The 18119-nt window shown below is 48.2% G+C and overlaps 1 protein-coding gene across 4 annotated transcripts in view; it reads left to right on the plus strand.

Moving 5' to 3' along the window:
- Positions 1-15597, plus strand: part of Hrh1 (histamine receptor H1) — a 91500-nt gene extending 75903 nt beyond the window's left edge. For all 4 annotated transcript variants that reach the window (XM_015988569.3, XM_042273850.2, XM_042273851.2 and 1 more), the window contains exon 2: positions 12752-15597. In XM_015988569.3, coding sequence (XP_015844055.2) covers positions 12787-14256 — 1470 coding nt within the window. In that variant the 5' untranslated portion in view covers positions 12752-12786 and the 3' untranslated portion in view covers positions 14257-15597. The remainder of the gene's footprint in view (positions 1-12751) is intronic.
- The last annotated feature ends 2522 nt before the right edge of the window (positions 15598-18119 follow it).

Genomic DNA, 18119 nt, shown 5'->3' on the forward strand with positions numbered 1-18119 from the left:
GAGCATATGTTTCAGGGTCTTCTGCAGGGCTTGGCTGGAGTAGAGTCAATTATGACTGGAAGGTTTCCATTTTGCCAGGCTGTCCCTTTCTAGGGCCTTGGACTAGACACATTGGGCTTTGCTTGGAAGTTCTCATGCTGTTTGCACCCCTGGTTCCTGACTGTACCTCACACTTTTATTTGTGTAGCCAAGCAAGAGTCCGGGGAACTCATCCTCAGGTCATCCTTGGGCTTCCAAGTTTCATGGTTAGTTGGCCTCTGCATCTCCGAGACCTGTCAGCCTTATGCTTATCTTGAGAAGAAGTCTGGACTGGGTGTACTATTGTACACCTTTAATCTTTGCACTCTGGAAGCAAAGGCAGGAAGATTTTTGTGAGTCCAAGGTCAGTCTGACCTATGTAGCAACTTTTAGGACAGCCAGGGCAAAATAGTGAGACCCTGTCTAAAAAAACAAAAAACAAAACAAAACAAACCAACAAACAAAAAATACACACACACACACACACACACACACACACACACACACAAACACACATCAGTGTCTTGGAGCTGGAGAAGTGGCTCAGTGACTAAGAATGAGTACTGTTCTTGCAAAGGACCCAAGTTCAGTTCCTAGCACCTGTATCAGGCAACTCACAACCACATGTAACTCCAGCTCCAGGGAATCTAGTGCCCCCTTCAGGCCTCCTTGAGTAATTGCACTTAGGTGCACATACCCCACATATTCATACATATAATTAAGACTAAAAATATAGAGTGATTTCTGGGGATTGGTTTATTTGCTCATTTGCTTTTGAAATGGAGTCTCATGATATTACCCAAATGGGTCTCACACTGCTGGGCTCAAGTGATGCCCCTGCCTCATCCCTCCAGGTAGCTGGAACTACAGGAGCATTGCAAACGTGTCCAGAGGGTTCCAGTTGTGCTTAGTAAAGAATGGGGGCAAACATGTCCACCCCATCACCAGGAAGTATAAGGTTCAGAACAGTGAGGTGCAGTCTGGGAAGGCAGGGGTGAGAGCTACTGGTAATAGCTTCCCACTGCAGGACAGCAAGAGCTGGGTCTGCGTTCCAGATGTCCTTCCATTTATTCATGAGGAAAATTTCCTTCAATAAAGGTTTTGTGAATGAATGGGTGAAGGCAGAATGAATGGACAGATGGATGAACACAAAAGTGGGTGAATGAACATCAGCTGGCATCCACAGCCACACTGGTTCCCACTGCTGCATGTTCTTAGTTCTGAGCCAAACCTGGCGATGCTGAGGACCCCCAAGTGTGGGAGCAGGGTGACAGCCTGTTGGGCCCCAGGTTACTTGGCTGAGGGAGAGAGACACTAGAGAGGGCCTAATTCCAGGCACGTTCCTAAGCATCACCCCACCTCTTTTCTCTTACTACAGTTTTGTAAGTCTTTTTTGTTTTGTTTTATTGTTTTCCTTCTGAAGCAGAGAACATTCTGGGTGACTTTGGTTTTCGGAAGTGTCTTTCTCAAAGCTGAATCTTCAGGGATTTGAGAAAAAAGGAAACCTCATTCCTTGCATCCTGAAATGACAGTCACATGCTGGGTTGCATGTTGCATTCACTGGTTCTGCCAAACCTTAGCACAGATGTTCATATTTTCCATCCCCTGACTTTTTTATTTAAAGCATTTACTTCCTTCTCTCTCTTCCAAGGAAAAGGAAGTCTGGGAGTGAGGGGAGCAAAGGTTGCCAAAAGGTCTGAGAAGATGGGCGTGCTGTGGTGTGGCCCTTTGAGTGAAACTTACTCTCATGGCTGCTGGACTTTTGTATTTCTGAAGCTGGAGGCTGGAACCCAGGGCCCCAGATACTCGGCAAGCACCCTGTCACTGAGTCACACCCAAGTTCATTGTCTCCCCACCTTGGGTCTCCTCGTGTTGGCATCAAGCTCTATCAGCCTCAGTTTCCACATCTTTGATTTAGGGGAGACCACTAGCAGAATGAGGGTTGAGAGAACGAGACCTTTCCCAGCCTGGCGGGTCCATCTGCCTTCCCATCACTAATGTCCAAACACAGGGGAAGAAATAGCTGAATTGAGCATTCAGCTGTGACCGTGGGGGTGGGCCAGACAGCCAAACAATTGCCAACTCCTAAATCCTTCTATCACCGTGACATGGGAAGACTGGAGAAATTCTGATGAGTAACTCAAAAGTTAGCTGTGACATCTCACCGTGTCCTCTTTACCAGGAAGCTATGAGGTTAATGAGGGGTGTGTGTGTGTGTGATTGTGTGTGTGTGTGTGTGTGTGTGTACAGGTGCTTTATTTGTTTGATTTAACCCAGAGCCTCACATGTGGCAGGCATGTGCTCATGTGCTCTACCCACTACCCATGAAGCGGTTAAGTCTTGGTACTGGCTAAAGCTGTCGTCCTGCTAACCAATGAGCTGGCTGTCATTTAAATGGTACCGAGGGGCTGGAGAGATGGGTCAGCAGGCAAGAGCACTGTCTGCTCTTCCAGAGGATCCAGGTCTTTACTCCCTCGTGTCTGTCTCCCTCAGCCGAGTAACCTGGGGCCCAACAGGCTGTCACCCTGCTCCCACACTTGGGGGTCCTCAGCATCACCAGGTTTGGCTCAGAACCAAGAGCATGCAGCAGTGGGAACCAGTGTGGCTGTGGATGCCAGCTGATGTTCATTCACCCAGTTTTGTGTTCATCCATCTGTCCATCCATTCTGCCTTCGCCCATTCACCCTTTACTCAGAGAATCCAGCCACTCATATGGGGGCTCACAGCTATCTGTAGCTCCAGGGGATCCAGCATCTTCTTCTGATCTTCCCAGGCCAGGCACACACAGTGTACATACTCGCAGGCACTCACACACATAAAATGCAAATTTAAAATTTTAAGTAGATGAATAAATTAATGGCCCTAAGAATATTAGAATCCACCGTTTTCCACACTGATAATAGAAAGAGGATGATTTTAACAGATGCATAGGTCTAGAGCCCCAGGCAGCCTCTGCCTCCTGAGGGCTGGGGTAACAAGTGCATGCCTCTGCACCTGGCCCTGCCGCCTCTTTCTTAAGCACTGACTTGTTAAGATATTTCTCTGGGTTTGGTTTTGATTTTGAGGTAGGGTCTTACTACATAGCCCAAGCTGTCTTTGAAGTTGCAATCCTTCTGCTTCCAAGGAATTTTAAAATTTTTTTCTTCAACAACGTTATTGAGTTATAATTTATATTCTAATAAAATCCACTCAATCATAAAGTGAGGCATACAGTTCAAATACTAGGCGAGATCGCTCAGCAGTTAAGAGTGCTGACTGATCTTGTAGAGGACCCACGTTCACTTCCCAGCCCTGACATGGTAGCTCAGAACCATCTTTAAATCCATTTACAGGGGAGCTGGTGTGCTCTTCCGACCTTCCCAGGCACCAGGCACATACACACTACACATATATTCATGTGTATATATACTCATGCACATAAAATTAACATTAATCTAAAAAATAAAAATTCAGTTACCAACTTTGCAGTTTCTCATTAGCAGAGTCAGTGGCAGCATGCTCCATGATTCTCCAGAGTTCCCTCCTGTTCCTGGACCACTCGGAGTGGTTACAAACTTCCTGTCTCTCTCTGTTTCTGTTTGTTGTCTGTCTGTCTGTCTCTGATTTGTTGGTTCTCGATAATCACTGCCTTTGTGTTTCACTGCGGGTTTTTTGTTGTTCTTTTGTGGTTTTTTTCTTTGGTTGGTTGGTTGGTTGGTTGGTTGGTTAGTTTTTGAGACAAGGTTTCTGGAACTTTGCTGTGTAGATCAGGCTGTCCTCAAACTCACAAACAGATCCGCCTGCTTCTGCCATCCAAGTGTTGGCATTAAAGGTGTGTGCCACCATGCTCAGCCTATCCGTTTTGTTCCCTCTCCCTGATTGGCATGCCGTGACCCTTTCAGTGACAGACTGTGTGGTCAGGATGTATTCACGAGCTGCTGGCCTTGGGTTTCTCTGGGCCACTGAGTACTGCTGTGAGCGCTTGCGTGCTTGTTTCCTGCGGACACGGTCTTGGTTTCTCTGGGCTGTGTATAACATCTAGCTGCCTCCCACAGCACCTGCGCCACTTCACGTTTTCCCTGCAGCCTTCGACGCTAAGTTGTCCACGTGCGGAACTTGCTGCTGTTCTTAATTATTAATCAGCAGAGTAGACACAACATGGTGTGTCACTCTGGTTCTGCTTTGCATTTTCGTAGCGACTCGCTGTTGCAGACATTTTCATGTGTTAAGGCACATGAGTCCTTTCTCTTTGGTGAAGTGTCTGCTCAGATCCTTTCCTGGTTTTTAAATGGGATCATTTCTCACCTTCCCATGGTTGTGTGGGAAGGGTTCTTCTTGTCATCATGTGCTCCTTCCTGATGTTGATGTCTGAGAAAGGATTTGTCAGGCTGTTTCATTCATGTGAGCATAGTATGTTTGTCCAAAGTGGTCAGTTCCACCACATGTCTACACATTCCTGTGTGACCACAGTCACAGGTGCGGTGAATTGTGGGCATATCAGGATATATTACATACAGATCAAATATAAAGTATCCTCTCCCATTCTGCAACCTTACACTTTCTTTTGAAATACAAAGTTTCCTATGATGGTTTGAGACAGGATCTCCTTATTTTTCCAGGGCTGGCTTGGCACTTACTATGTAGCTCGGGCTGGCCTTGAACCCATAGTGATCCTCCTGCCTCAGCCTTGTGAGTGCTAGATTACACCCCACACCATGCTGGGCTCTCTGTTGGACTCTTAAGTCCAGCATACCAATTTCTCCTTTCAGGCTTGAGCCTTTAGTACAATATCTAAGAAATGGTATGTTTCCTTTAAAGATTTATTTATTTTAATTTTATATGTATGGCTGTTTAGCCTTCATGTGTGAAAATATGCACCATGTGTGTGCCTGGTGTTGTCAGAGGCAGAAGAGGGTGTTGGATCCTCTGGAACTGGATGGTTTGAGCTTCCATGTGGGTGCTGGAAACTGAACTAAGGTCCTCTTTGAGAACCTTAACCACTGAGCCATTTCTCCAAGCCCCAGACACCAGCATATAGACCTGCACCCTCAGCAGATCCCTGAGGGCCTCTGGCCGAGCTCAAGGACACCTGCCAACTGCTTCTTCGGCTGAGGCTGAGTCCTGCGGCAGAGCTCAAATGGTACCCGCCACTGGCATCTGCTCTGTGGACGCATTGCCATGCTTGGGGCTTCGTGGAAATGATGCCCTCCCAGACTTGACAAGGCTCTGCTGTCTTTGGCATACCCTCGCCCACGATGCGTTTTACTGGGAATGGGAGCCAAGAAATTAATGTTTTGGCTTACTCAACCAGAAGTGGCATTTATGCAAATGAAGAGAGCAGGCTGGAATGGGGAGCTGTTCGGAGTGTGCCAAAATGGAATCCTGAAGTCTCACTTCTTATAAAGAAAATAAACCTGTGAAAACATTGCTTTAGTATTTTTTAATGAAATTTATTTTATTGTGTTTTTAAAAACAAATGTGGTTGACAGGTTTTTATTTTTTCTGTTACTAAGTTAAGGCAGATCTCATCCATGACTCCTACAGTTAAAGGTATTAATAGAGATAATATTCTCCACAGCCCAGAGAAAGTTGTGCGTGCACCCTCTCCCAGAGCCTTCTCGTTAGTAGAACTGGCACCAGCCTGTGCAGATAATATCTTGGAGATTTAATTTTGTGCTAAGATTTTCCCATATTGTCATGAGTGCTCTTAGACTGGGTATCAGTGACTACGTGATGTTCTCTTCTGTAGTGACCCCCACTCTCTGTTACTCTAACAAAATGTCCAGGGCAGGTTAACTACAAAGGGAAAAAATGATGCAGCTCAGAATTCAGGTGACCAAAAGGCCAAGGTTCAGCAGTCCCAGCATGGTGGCTGATGGTGGGGATGGGTTTGGAGCCCACGTAGAAGGTAAAAGCCACACCATGTGAACTAGGAAGCCAGAGAAAGCCAGGGTCAGGTTCAAGTTTCAGTACCAACCTGTTCTTCCAAGATTTGAAGGCCCAGGAGAGTTACCTGGATCCCCAGGATAAGCAGTTTCCCCCACCCCCAAGGGGGTGGAGACCCTACTAGGCTCCTCCCCATGTTGGCAATTAGGAGCCCTTGTAGGATGCCCTGCTTCCGTATCCAAACCACACAACCACAAGTCAGTCTTCCCTGGGACTAACACAGTGGCGATCGCTCAGAGGCTTCACTGTTGTTATTTATTTGTTTTGGTTTGGATTTTTTTTTTTTTAGGTCACGTAATAGCCAAAGATAACCTTCAACTCTTGTCCCATCTCATCCTTGAAGGTGGTGAGATTACCCACCTTGGGCCTACATATTTGTTCATGTGGATGATTACTGCGAAACATATTTCTAACTCTGAGGCTTCCAGGGAAGGCTAGACAAATTGTCTAAAAGGCATGGAACAGCATTCATCAATAAGATAAATCATATCTAATGTTCAAATTGGTGCTGGCACATGCCCAACACTTGGGAGACAGAGGCAGGCAGATCTCTGTGAGTCTGAGGCCAGCCTGGTCTACATAGTAAGACTCTGCCTATAAAAATAAATAAATAAATAAATAAATAAATAAATAAATAAATAAATAAATAAATAAATAAATGCCGCAGCAATAACAAGAAGAGAAGGTGGTCCCATCAGCTAGATTGGGGCAGCTTGGCTGCTGGAAAATATAGAGGCTACAATAATTGAGCACCTTCTATATACCTGGCATAGTGCTGGGTGCCTTGAAGGTTACACCTGAAACCACCATCTGCAGGTTTTAGTTAGATCCTTGACCTTGAGAAAGATGGATGGTTTTTAATTTAGAGCAGATGGGAGCTACTGCTTGTCATGTGCTTCCCATGAAGAGGGAGCTTAGATCGCTCAAGGTAACTCTTTGCTCTGCTAGATAAGATCTGACTTGAGAAAGACTAACCTTGGGGCTGGGTATGGGGCTCTGTTGGCAGCAGTCAGGAAGCCCTGGGTTCTGTCCAGCACTGCATAAAGCTGGGCATGGTGGCACATCCCAGCACATAGGTGATGAGATAAGAGAATCGGAAGTTCAGAGTCATCCTCGGCTATATAGGGAGTTTTAGTTGGATTACATGAGCTAGCCTGGGTTACATGAGCCCCTATCTTAAAAAACAAAACAAGGACTGGAGATGTGTGGCTCAGTGGTAAAGAGTACAAACTGCTCTTGAACTTGGTTGGATCTTAGTGTTTGTGATGACTAAAGATCCCAGCACCCAAGTCCAGCAGTTCACAACTACCCATAATGCCAGCTCCATGGGATCCAATGTTCTTCTAGCCTCTGAGAGTACATGCACCTGTGTGGCATGCACACACACACACACACACACACACACACACACACACACACACCCTTTTTAAACCCACAACACAAGCAAGTCTCCCTTACTGTGAGATGCATGTTGTGTCCTAGGTTAGACAAATGTGCCATAGCTCTCTGGTCAAGTTTCTTCTGTCCCCCATGGAACATCTGCCATCAGGCATGTGGTTGTCACACTGGGAGGTGTCTGCTACTGGTGTCCCATGCACAGAAGCTGGAGATGTTTGTGCAGACCAGGCACAGGGAAGCCCCCACCACAGAGCGGCCCCTCCCCCAAGTGCTAGTGGTACTCAGGCGAGAAACCCAAAGGGAGCAGACCTAGACTACAGTCTTCAGGAAGTGCTGCTCTCTAGCTGTGTGGCTTTAAGTGAGTTACTTGACCTCTCTGAGCTTGGGCTGCTCAGGTTAATATAACTGATGTGTGAGAGATGCCCGGAGCTTGGCTTCTTCCTCTCTGTGGTCTGGAGTGTGGAAGGAACTTTGACCCTGGGCTTGTCTCAGGTACAGTACTTGAACTTGGTTGGATCGTAGTGTTTGTGATGACTAAAGAGCCTGCACCTGCTGATGGCTTTGGTCTGTATCCACCACTGTAACTCAGAAGAATGTCACCCTGTCCGCTGTGCCCACTGCTTCCTTTCCCTGGATCCTCATTGCACAGGCCATGACCAGCTGACCAGCTCTGTGCCTCCCCCACCTAACAGTAAAGGAAGGGGAGAGGGGAGAGGGAGGGCATTTTTTCCTGCTTTTAATATAAGGATGCCTTCCCAGAGCTCTGTGCTGCTCAGTCTCCTGGGCACTGGGGAAGGAGGGTGTATAAGGTGTATAAGGGTGTGAAGGATCCACGTCCCCTCCCCCACCCTCTCTGCAGTCCCCTGTAAGCCCTGAGGCCCGATGGGTCCTGGGCCCCTGTCTCTGCATGTCCCCACTTTCTCCTCAGTCCCCTGTGGTCTGTAAGGTCAGATGGGAGCCCCTGCCCCCCCCCACATTCTCTTCAGTCCCCTGTGGGATATGAGGCAAGATGGGGGTCTCTGCTCTGTGTGCCCCCCACCCTCTTGGCAGTCTCTCTGGAGATGGAAGACTGGATAGGGTCGTGCCTTCCACCTTCTCTGAAGTCTTTGTGGGCTGTGAGGCTGGATGAGGTCTGTGTTGGCCTGTCTCACCCTCTTGTCACAAGCATCTGGCCCTCTTATAGAAACTGCTTATGGATCTGCTCTTCAAACTGCTGGTCCAAAAGGGGGGAGAAGCACACTGATGTGTTATTTCCAAGCTGGATCCTGTCTAAGGGCTGGATATAGCACAGATACTACCCAGCCACTGTGACCCTGTGACCCTGTGACCCTGTGACCCTGCAGCTGCCCAGCACCTGCACTCAGAATGGTCCCCAGATGCCTGGATGTTCTGCAGTCATTTGAACATTTTGATTTAGGGCTGTGAGGCGTGGTGCTAGGGCATTTGCCCGGGGAGGGTGAGGCTGTATGTTTGATCCCCAGTATTAAAAAACATTTTTTCTTTCATTTTTATTAGGACTGCCAGTAAAGTAGCTGGTCCTGAGTGGGACGTGGAGCAGAGGGAATCTCTCTTGGGGGCCCTCTGCAGCACTCCCTGGGTGACCATAGGCCCCAGGTCTAGAATCCATGGGCCCATGAGGCAGGCCTTTTTCCTGAGAAGTCCCCAGCATCCCTCAAGCCTGTCCCTAAGGCTCCCCCTCCTTTCTTGGAATTGCCTCAGCCTGGGCAAGGCCAGTGCTGTTTGCTCTGCTCCTTGTGTGGCCATTTTTTCCTGGGCTCCCAGCCGGCTCCCAGAGTTCCCCAAGGCTTTCCCACTTCCATGGAACTCCAGGCATTCCTCAGGCCTCACTGTGTGAGCTGAGCACGGGGGTTTCTCTGCAAATGCACATGCAAATGCTCCCCAACAGCTCCCCCCAACAGCGGCTCCCCTCAACAGCTCCCCACTTCCAACAGCAACTCCACCTCAACAGCAGCTCCCCCCAACAACAGCCCCCCAACAACAGCTCCCCAACAACAGCCCCCCAACAACAGCTCCCCAACAACAGCCCCCCAACAACAGCTCCCCCAACAACAGCCCCCCAACAACAGCCCCCCAACAACAGCTCCCCCAACAACAGCCCCCCAACAACAGCCCCCCAACAACAGCCCCCCAACAACAGCTCCCCCAACAACAACAGCCCCCCAACAACAGCTCCCCCCAACAACAACAGCTCCCCACAACAGCTCCCCCAACAACAGCCCCCCACTTCCAACAGCTTCCCCACCAAACACTCAGCTCCCAACAGCTTCTATTCCCAGGCCTGCAGCTTTGCAGGGCCAAGCAGCCTTCTTGCTGGTGGGCTAGGTCAGCAGGGTGTAAAGGAGCCCGGACAGCAGTGTGGGCTGAATGAATAAGCTCGCCGAGCTAAAATGATTCACAGCGTGCTGCCTCTTACACCTTTGTTTTCTTTGTTGATTTGTAAGGATTTTATTTTTTAATTATATATGGAGGGTAGTGTATCCACATGAGTGCAGTGTCCTCAGAGGCCGGAAGAGGACATTGGTTCCCTTGGAGCTAGAATTATTGCGACCCACCCAATGTAGTTGTTGGGAATAGAACTCTGGTCCTCTGGAAGAGCAGCACACACTCATAACCACGGAGCTGCCTCTGTAGCCCTAATTATTTATTTTTGATGGTGTAGAGAATGCCAGGCAAGTGTACTGCCACTGAGCCAGATCCTGCCACCGTTCATTCATTCATTCATTCATTCATTCATTCATTCATTCATTCATCTAACATACAGTTATTTGTCTTTTTAGTTTCTGTTTCTGTGATACAAATACCCCAACAAAAGCAATTTAAGACAGAAAGGGTTTATTTTGGCTCAACAGTTCTTGCTTTCAGCTTTTGGGGGCAGGGCAGGGGGGTCACAGCAGCAGGAGTTTGAAGCAGCTGAACACATTGTATCTACAGCCAAGAAACCAAGAGCAATGAATGAAATGTGTGTTCAGATGGCTTTCTGCATTCTACACAGCCCAGGGTCCCCTACCCAGGCATGGTGCTCCCCCTGTGCAGCTAGGCTTTCCTACATTCATTAATCTAATGAAGATAATCCTTCACAGGCATGCTCAGAGGCCTGTGTTTCCAGAGGAGCAGTTCTCAACCTTCCTAATGCTGGGACCCTTTAATACAGTTCCTCACGTTGTAGTGACCCCCGACCATAAAGTTATTTTCATTGCTACTTTGTAACTGTAATTTTGCTACTGTTATGAATTGTAATATAAATATCTGATATGCAGGATGTCTGATAGTTGGCTCCCAAAGGGGTTGCGACCCACAGGTTGAGGACCACTGGTCTAGAGTCTGTCAGGTTGGCAGTTGATACTATCACATTCATTTATTGGTTTGTGGGTTTTGTTTTGTTTTGTTTTTTGGCTAAGGATGGAGGTGAGGCTTCCCTGCAGGCTAAACAGCTTTTGTTCTTATCTTTGCATAAAAGACATTCCACAAATATGAAGGAGGAATAGGGATGGGGAACAGAGCATGCATCAGCCGGGCGTGGTACACCCTTTAATCTCAGCACTCAAGGGATAGAGGCAGAAGGGTCAGAAGTTCAAGGTCATCTTCATCTACCTGGTGACTTGAGGCCAGCCTAGATGATTTAAGCCCCTTTTAAAAAATTGTATTGAGCCGGGCGGTGGTGGCGCACGCCTTTAATCCCAGCACTCGGGAGGCAGAGCCAGGCGGATCTCTGTGAGTTCGAGGCCAGCCTGGGCTACCAAGTGAGTTCCAGGAAAGGTGCAAAGCTATACAGAGAAACCCTGTCTCGAAAAACCAAAAAAAAAAAAATTGTATTGAACTGTATGTAGTAAGCAAATTAAAATTTACATTAATTTGCTTATTACAATACATAAAGTAATAAGCACATTGACTTTTTATTAATTAATTAATTAATTAATTAATTTTAAAGATTTATTTATTTATTATGTATACAGCATGTATGACTGCAGGCCAGAAGAGGGCACCAGATCTCATTACAGATGGTTGTGAGCCACCATGTGGTTGCTGGGAATTGAACTCAGGACCTCTGGAAGAGCAGTCAGTGCTCTTAACCTCTGAGCCATCTCTCCAACCCCACATTGACATTTTGAAGCCAAATATTGTAGTGGGTAGCCGCTTCAGCTTTGACCTGGAAATACCACCCCTTTTGAGGCTTCGGTAACTGTCATGCCTACAAGGTGGAGCCGAGAGAGGACCCCTGAAGACCCGAGATCCTGATGGGGGAAGCTCTCTTGGTTCCTGGGCCCTGAATGCTGGAGGTAGACCGAGCAGAGTTCTCCAGAGAACACCGCCGGACTGTGCTTCACCTTTCCCAGGCCCTGTAGCCTATCCCTTCACTTGTAAGTTACCCCACAAAATAAACCTCCCTTTTAACTACGTGGAGTTGCCTTAATATTTTAACCAATAAGATATGGTGGCTCACACCTGCAGTTCAGCACTGGAGAGACAGAAGTAGGGGGATTGCTGCAAGTTCAAGGCCAGCTTGGTCTACACAGAGTTCCATGCCGTTCATGCCTACACCAAGATCTTGTCTCCAAAACACAGACAGACAAAAGTAAATAAATAGGTAAATAAACAAACATCTTGTTTGTGGTGCTGGGCTGGAAGCCAAGGCCCTGATGATGCTAGCCACACCTCTATCCCTGAGCTATATTCACAGTGCAAGGACCTTCCTTCTTGGGGCTAGGCTAGATTCAGCCCACGTCTCTGTACCTCTTCCATCCCCCCGCAGGATCTCATCCAATCAGGGATGCTCATAGCTACAGGTCAGTTCTCCCTGGACAGTCACCTGAACAAAGAAAGAATTTAGCTGCTATACTTTAGTGTTCACCAAGATTCTGGGGTCACTTCAGCAGCTGAGTAACAACTGAACCCTAAATTGGAGCCTCTGAGGTTCTCTTAACATTTCCCTGAGCACCTCCAAACTACTGTCATACTCAAAACACCCCGCCCTCACTTCCTTCCGGGAAGAGAGTAGAGGGGAAAGCGTGGTTTTCATAGCTTGGCATCTGTCACAGAGAGAGAATGCTTTGTGAGCCCCACTGCCTCTTTCTCAGGACCGGCAACCAGCAAAGAGGACATAGATGACAAGACGAAGCTCAGGTCAATCAGGATGTGTTTGAAATAAGACTTGCATAAGGTACTGATTGCCCTGGTCTGGTTAAACTCTGGCAGGCAAACTCCACGAAAATCTCTGATATCCAGAATAATGCCAGGAATCCAACAACTACTCACTGATGGAATGTGAGGACATAGGAATGCATGAGTGAATACATGTGTCCTGAGGGCGGAGTGGGTATCCACTGCCCCCAGTAGCTCCCAGCCTGATCTTAGGTGATCGCTGACTTTGATCTCATGTCTTTTCTCCTAGGGCGGAAGCCATCGTTAGAGGCTGCCCTTGCGCCAATGAGCCTTCCCAACATCTCCTCAGCCTTCGAAGACAAGATGTGTGAGGGGAACAGGACCGCCATGGCCAGCCCTCAGCTGCTGCCCCTGGTGGTGGTTCTAAGTAGCATCTCCCTGGTCACAGTAGGTCTCAACCTGCTGGTGCTGTATGCCGTACACAGTGAGCGTAAGCTGCACACCGTGGGCAACCTGTACATTGTCAGCCTGTCGGTAGCAGACCTGATCGTAGGTGCAGTCGTCATGCCCATGAACATCCTTTATCTCATCATGGCCAAGTGGTACCTGGGCCGCCCCCTCTGCCTCTTTTGGCTCTCCATGGATTATGTGGCCAGCACAGCATCCATCTTCAGTGTCTTCATCCTGTGCATTGATCGATACCGCTCTGTCCAGCAACCCCTCCGATACCTGAGGTATCGAACCAAGACCCGCGCGTCGGCCACCATCCTGGGGGCCTGGTTTCTCTCCTTCCTGTGGGTTATACCCATTCTTGGCTGGCATCACTTCATGTCCCCGGCCTTAGAGCCTCGGGAAGACAAGTGTGAGACAGATTTCTACAATGTCACGTGGTTCAAGATCATGACCGCCATCATCAACTTCTACCTCCCCACCGTGCTCATGCTGTGGTTCTATGTGAAGATCTACAAGGCTGTGCGGAGACACTGTCAGCACCGCCAGCTCACCAATGGCTCCCTCCCTTCCTTCTTAGAAATCAAGCTGAAGTCAGAGGATGTCAAAGAGGGTACCAAGAAACCTGGGAAAGAGTCACCCTGGGGGGTCCTGAAAAGGCCATCAAGAGACCCTAGTGGAGGACTGGATCAGAAGTCAATCTCCGAAGACCCCAAGAAGATAAACTCACCCACTGTCTTCAGCCAAGAGGAAGACAGGGAAACAGTCACACACCACTGTTTCCATCGAGACACCATGCAGACACAGACCATGGCCGAGGGAGGTGGCAGAGGCTCAGAGGCCATTGACCAGGCCCTGAGCCAGCCCAAAAGGGATGAGCAGAACCTGAACACCTGCCGGCGGATCAGTGAGACATCAGAGGACCAGACCTTGGTGGATCGACAGTCCTTCTCCCGGACAACAGACTCCGACACCAGCATAGAGCCAGGGCTGGGCAGAGACAAACTGAGAAGCGGGTCAAACAGTGGCCTCGATTACATCAAGATCACCTGGAAGAGGTTCCGCTCACATTCCAGACAGTATGTGTCTGGGCTGCACTTGAACCGAGAGCGGAAGGCGGCCAAACAGTTGGGCTTTATCATGGCGGCCTTCATCCTCTGCTGGATTCCCTATTTCATCTTCTTCATGGTCATTGCCTTCTGCAACAGCTGCTGCAGCGAACCCGTGCACATGTTCACCATCTGGCTGGGCTACATCAACTCCACGCTGAACCCCCTCATCTACCCCCTGTGCAACGAGAACTTCAAGAAGACATTCAAGAAAATTCTGCACATCCGCTCCTAAGGGCACAGCAAGAGGATGCCACATAGTGGGTGGACAGCGTCTGATGTCCAAGAGGGAACCAGAGGAAGAAAGCATGGGCATCGCTAGGGCCCTGGGCGTTGGGGAATAGAATCTAAGATCCTGGGCTGAGCAGTAAGTATGGAGGCATTCCCAGGGACCGTCAGAAGAGGAGCAGGTGGCGGTGGTTGGCAGGAAGATTGCACTTCGGGTAGAAAGCAGAATATTTGAAAGAAGCGACCTGGCAGAGTACGCCTGGCCCTCAGGAACTGTGGGAGTCTCAGGTGCTCATGGGAAGTCTGGCTCTCTGACGTGAGTTCCTTTAGTAACCAAGGCGGAGTGTGTATGGCAGAGTTCTTCTGGAGGGTAAGCCTGGACTCGGAGACTTCCCAAGCAAGAGCTATGTGACTGCAGAGACATACACACAGATGCTGTCCCCTCCCAGGGGTCACCTGGAGAGGCGTGGCAGCTATTCCACTGCAACCCCCACTTCTCAGAATGCAGCCCTTCTGAGCCTCTCCTACAGCTTTCTCCAGGGCCGTCTGCCCCACCCTGGAACCTGCCTTACCTGTGTCTCCGAGTTGCTAGGAAATTAGGCAGCTTGCAAGTCCATCCTTCTCAACTCCTAATTCCTTCTGGCTCTTATAATTGTAACAACAACAGCAGCAGCAGCAGCAGCAGTAACAACAACACACAGTGACAAGAACTGACTTCAAAAGTCAGGAGGAGGAAGTGGTTTTTGAACGGTTGAGTCTTAAAAGCAAAGCAAAAGGAAGGCGAGAGATTTGTTTCTCGGAAGCTCCACCAGGGGGCTCTCATGAGCAGGTCCGGTTTGTGCCGTGAGAAACTGAGAAGCCGGCAGGGGAGATGAACTTCCTGACATCGCCTGACATTCATGTGAGAAGCTGGGGATGAGAATGTCGTGTGGTCCCAGCTCCTTGTCACCAGTTTTCTCCAAAAAGGAAAAGATAATAATAATGCATCCTGTCAAGTACTCATGGTGTTCACCAAGAGAGGTGACAGTTTCTCAAGCAGCTGGCATGGAGCACATCTGTGTCCGCAGAGGGTGACCCTCCGAAGGGACAATGTGGTTTCTATCTGTGAGACCGTGTGATTTCTAGTCACACATGCTAAGTGAATCCTTTGGAAGGCACAAGAGCATCCAGTTTTACTTACACCACAGTTTGGTTGTGATTTATATTTTAAAATGTAATGTTAAGCCTCAATGCGTGTTCCAAGCATAGGAACCCCTGTAAAAGCTGGTCTTTTGTGTCTGCGTTCCTGTGTGCATGCTCCGTCCAAATGAGACGCTATTGCTTACCTTAAACAGGACATTTGGAAGGGTACTGTTCCATGACTGCTTTGTGCCTCCTTTTCTGAGTCTCACAGGGTGAGGGAACAGGTGGAAATGAAAGCCTGACAGAAGACTTCTGCCTGGTGTCTGATCAAATATATAAATGTCCTTTCAAATGACTTCTGTTTTCTAGAATGTTCCCCCTCTCACTTCTGCCATGCATCCTGAGACACTCTCCATGCTCAGGCTCGGGGGATCTTGGGGATTTTACTGCTGGGTTTACAGGCTGCCACTGGCCCATTTCTAGAATCTCAGAGAAGGCTGTGAGCTCCTCCCCAAGGTGCCTCAGGATGGAAGGGTACTTGGAAGGATGACTCCACAGTGGCTAAGTGCCATCACACATGGAGTGAACAGTGCAGACAGCAGGTACAGGGAAATGGCCATGCAGAGAAAAGAGCTTTGACTTGGAGTCTGACAGGGACAAGATGGATCAATAAATAAAAGTTGTCACCTAAAGAAAAAGGTGCCTGTAATGGTGCTCAGGGTTTCCTGATGTCTCCTACACAGGAAGCCTTCACTTAAAACTTAGAAACATGAAACATTGGGGCTGGAATGATGGCTCAGTGGTTAAGAGCACTGGCTAATACAGAAGACCCAGGTTCAGTTCCCACCTCCTACACAGTGACTCATGAGAACCTATAACTCTAGTTCCAGGGGATCCAATCGCTTCTAGTCTCCTCAGGCCAAAGCACACGTGTGGTACACATGTATACATGAAGGCGCGTGTGCGCGCGCACACACACACACACACATACACACACACACACACAATAAATCTATAAGGTAAAGTTGGGGCTGGAGAGATAGCTCAGTAGTTAAGAACCTGGCTGCTCTTGAAGAGGATCCAGATGTGGCTTCCAGCACCCACATGACAGCTCACACCAGTTCCTGGGGATTAGGTGCCCTTTTCTGGTATCTGTGGGCACCAGATGCACACAAAGTGCACATATAAATATGCAGATAAAACACTCATACACGTATAAAAAGAAAAAAATCTTTAAAAAAAAAAAAAAAAGACCAGATGTGGAAACATGTATCTGTAATCCCAGTGCTGGGGGGACAGAGACTGGGGGTCTTTGGCATTCAGTAGCCGGCTCATTTAGCTGAATCGGCAAAGTTCAGCAAGTCATCCTGTCTCAAAAACCAAGGAAGGGGTAGATAAAGGAAGACACCAACAATGACTGGGCTACACACACCACCACCACCACCACCACCACCACCACCACCACCACCACCACCGTCTCCACTGCCGCCACAAGCATATGCCAACAGCCAGGCTTTGTGCCTTACCACCACTAACTAGGAGCATACTGGGATCTCCTTGTTTCCATAACCAGGCAAGCAGAAGCACAGAAACATGAGGTCCACTGTGTGGCTCTGGGATACACTTCCTCTCTGCTCTATCAGCTGCTTCTGCTCCTGTCTAGATTATTGGATTCATCTTGGAAATACAAAAAGCCCTGGACTGTGGTGCAGAGATGACCCAGCCTCAGCCCATTTGGGAAGAATCGGGGGTAGGTGGCCTGCATAGTTTCCAGGGGAGACCAGACTTTCATATATATATATATATCCCCTCTATGGAGAGTCAGATACTGATAAGAGCCTGCAGATAAGAGCCCAATGAGGATTCTCCCAATGTGCTGATTAACTTCAGGCAAGTCCTTTGGATGACCAACTTGCTAAACGTACCAGTTGACTAAACACTGACTCCTGCAAAACTATATGTGCCAGGGTTATGAATTAGCTGGGTTTGCTACTATGACAAAGTACATGAGGCAGGCTCCTTTTTAAAGAACAGAGGTTTATGTTGGCTTATAGTTCTGGAAGTTCAGGATGAAACAGCATGGTGAAGGCTCTGGTGAGGACTCTCCTAGGCTGCATTACTTCGGGATGTGTGTCTGTCTGTCTGGTCTTTCCTTAGTCTGATATAAACCTTCAGGCTTCAGCCACTAAGCCCCATCAGGGAACTTATCTCCTACCTTAACCACTTCCCAAAGGCCTGCCCCTCTAACCTCCGTGTGATTCATTTTTTTTAAACCTCTTAATTCCTTTAACATAAAACTTTAGGTGTTAAACTCCTGCATGAGCTCAGGGAAAGACCATATTTGAACCCCATATTTAAACCATAGCAATTTATAATAATTCATACAAGGTGAAGATTCCCTTTTCATGAGACTTTATGTAGCCCTGACTGGCCTGAAAAACACAATGTAGTCCAGATTGGCCTCAAACACACAGATCCACCTTTCTCTGCCTCTCCAGGGCTGGGATTATAGTATGCCCCACCATGCCCAAATATAATTTTCTAAATAATGACTTCCTAGAATTGTGATGTTATCATAACTGATATTTTAAAAATTGTGTGGTGGGTATTTGCCTGCATGTATTTCTTTGCACCGTGTTTGAGCGGTGCCCATGGAGTACAGAAGAGAGTTTCGGATCCCACAGGGCTGGAGTTACAGAAGTTATAAGTCACCTGATGTAGGTGCTGGGAACTGAACTAGACCTCTGG

This window comes from Peromyscus maniculatus, chromosome 3 (assembly GCF_049852395.1).
Source record: "Peromyscus maniculatus bairdii isolate BWxNUB_F1_BW_parent chromosome 3, HU_Pman_BW_mat_3.1, whole genome shotgun sequence".
NCBI lineage: Eukaryota > Metazoa > Chordata > Mammalia > Rodentia > Cricetidae > Peromyscus > Peromyscus maniculatus.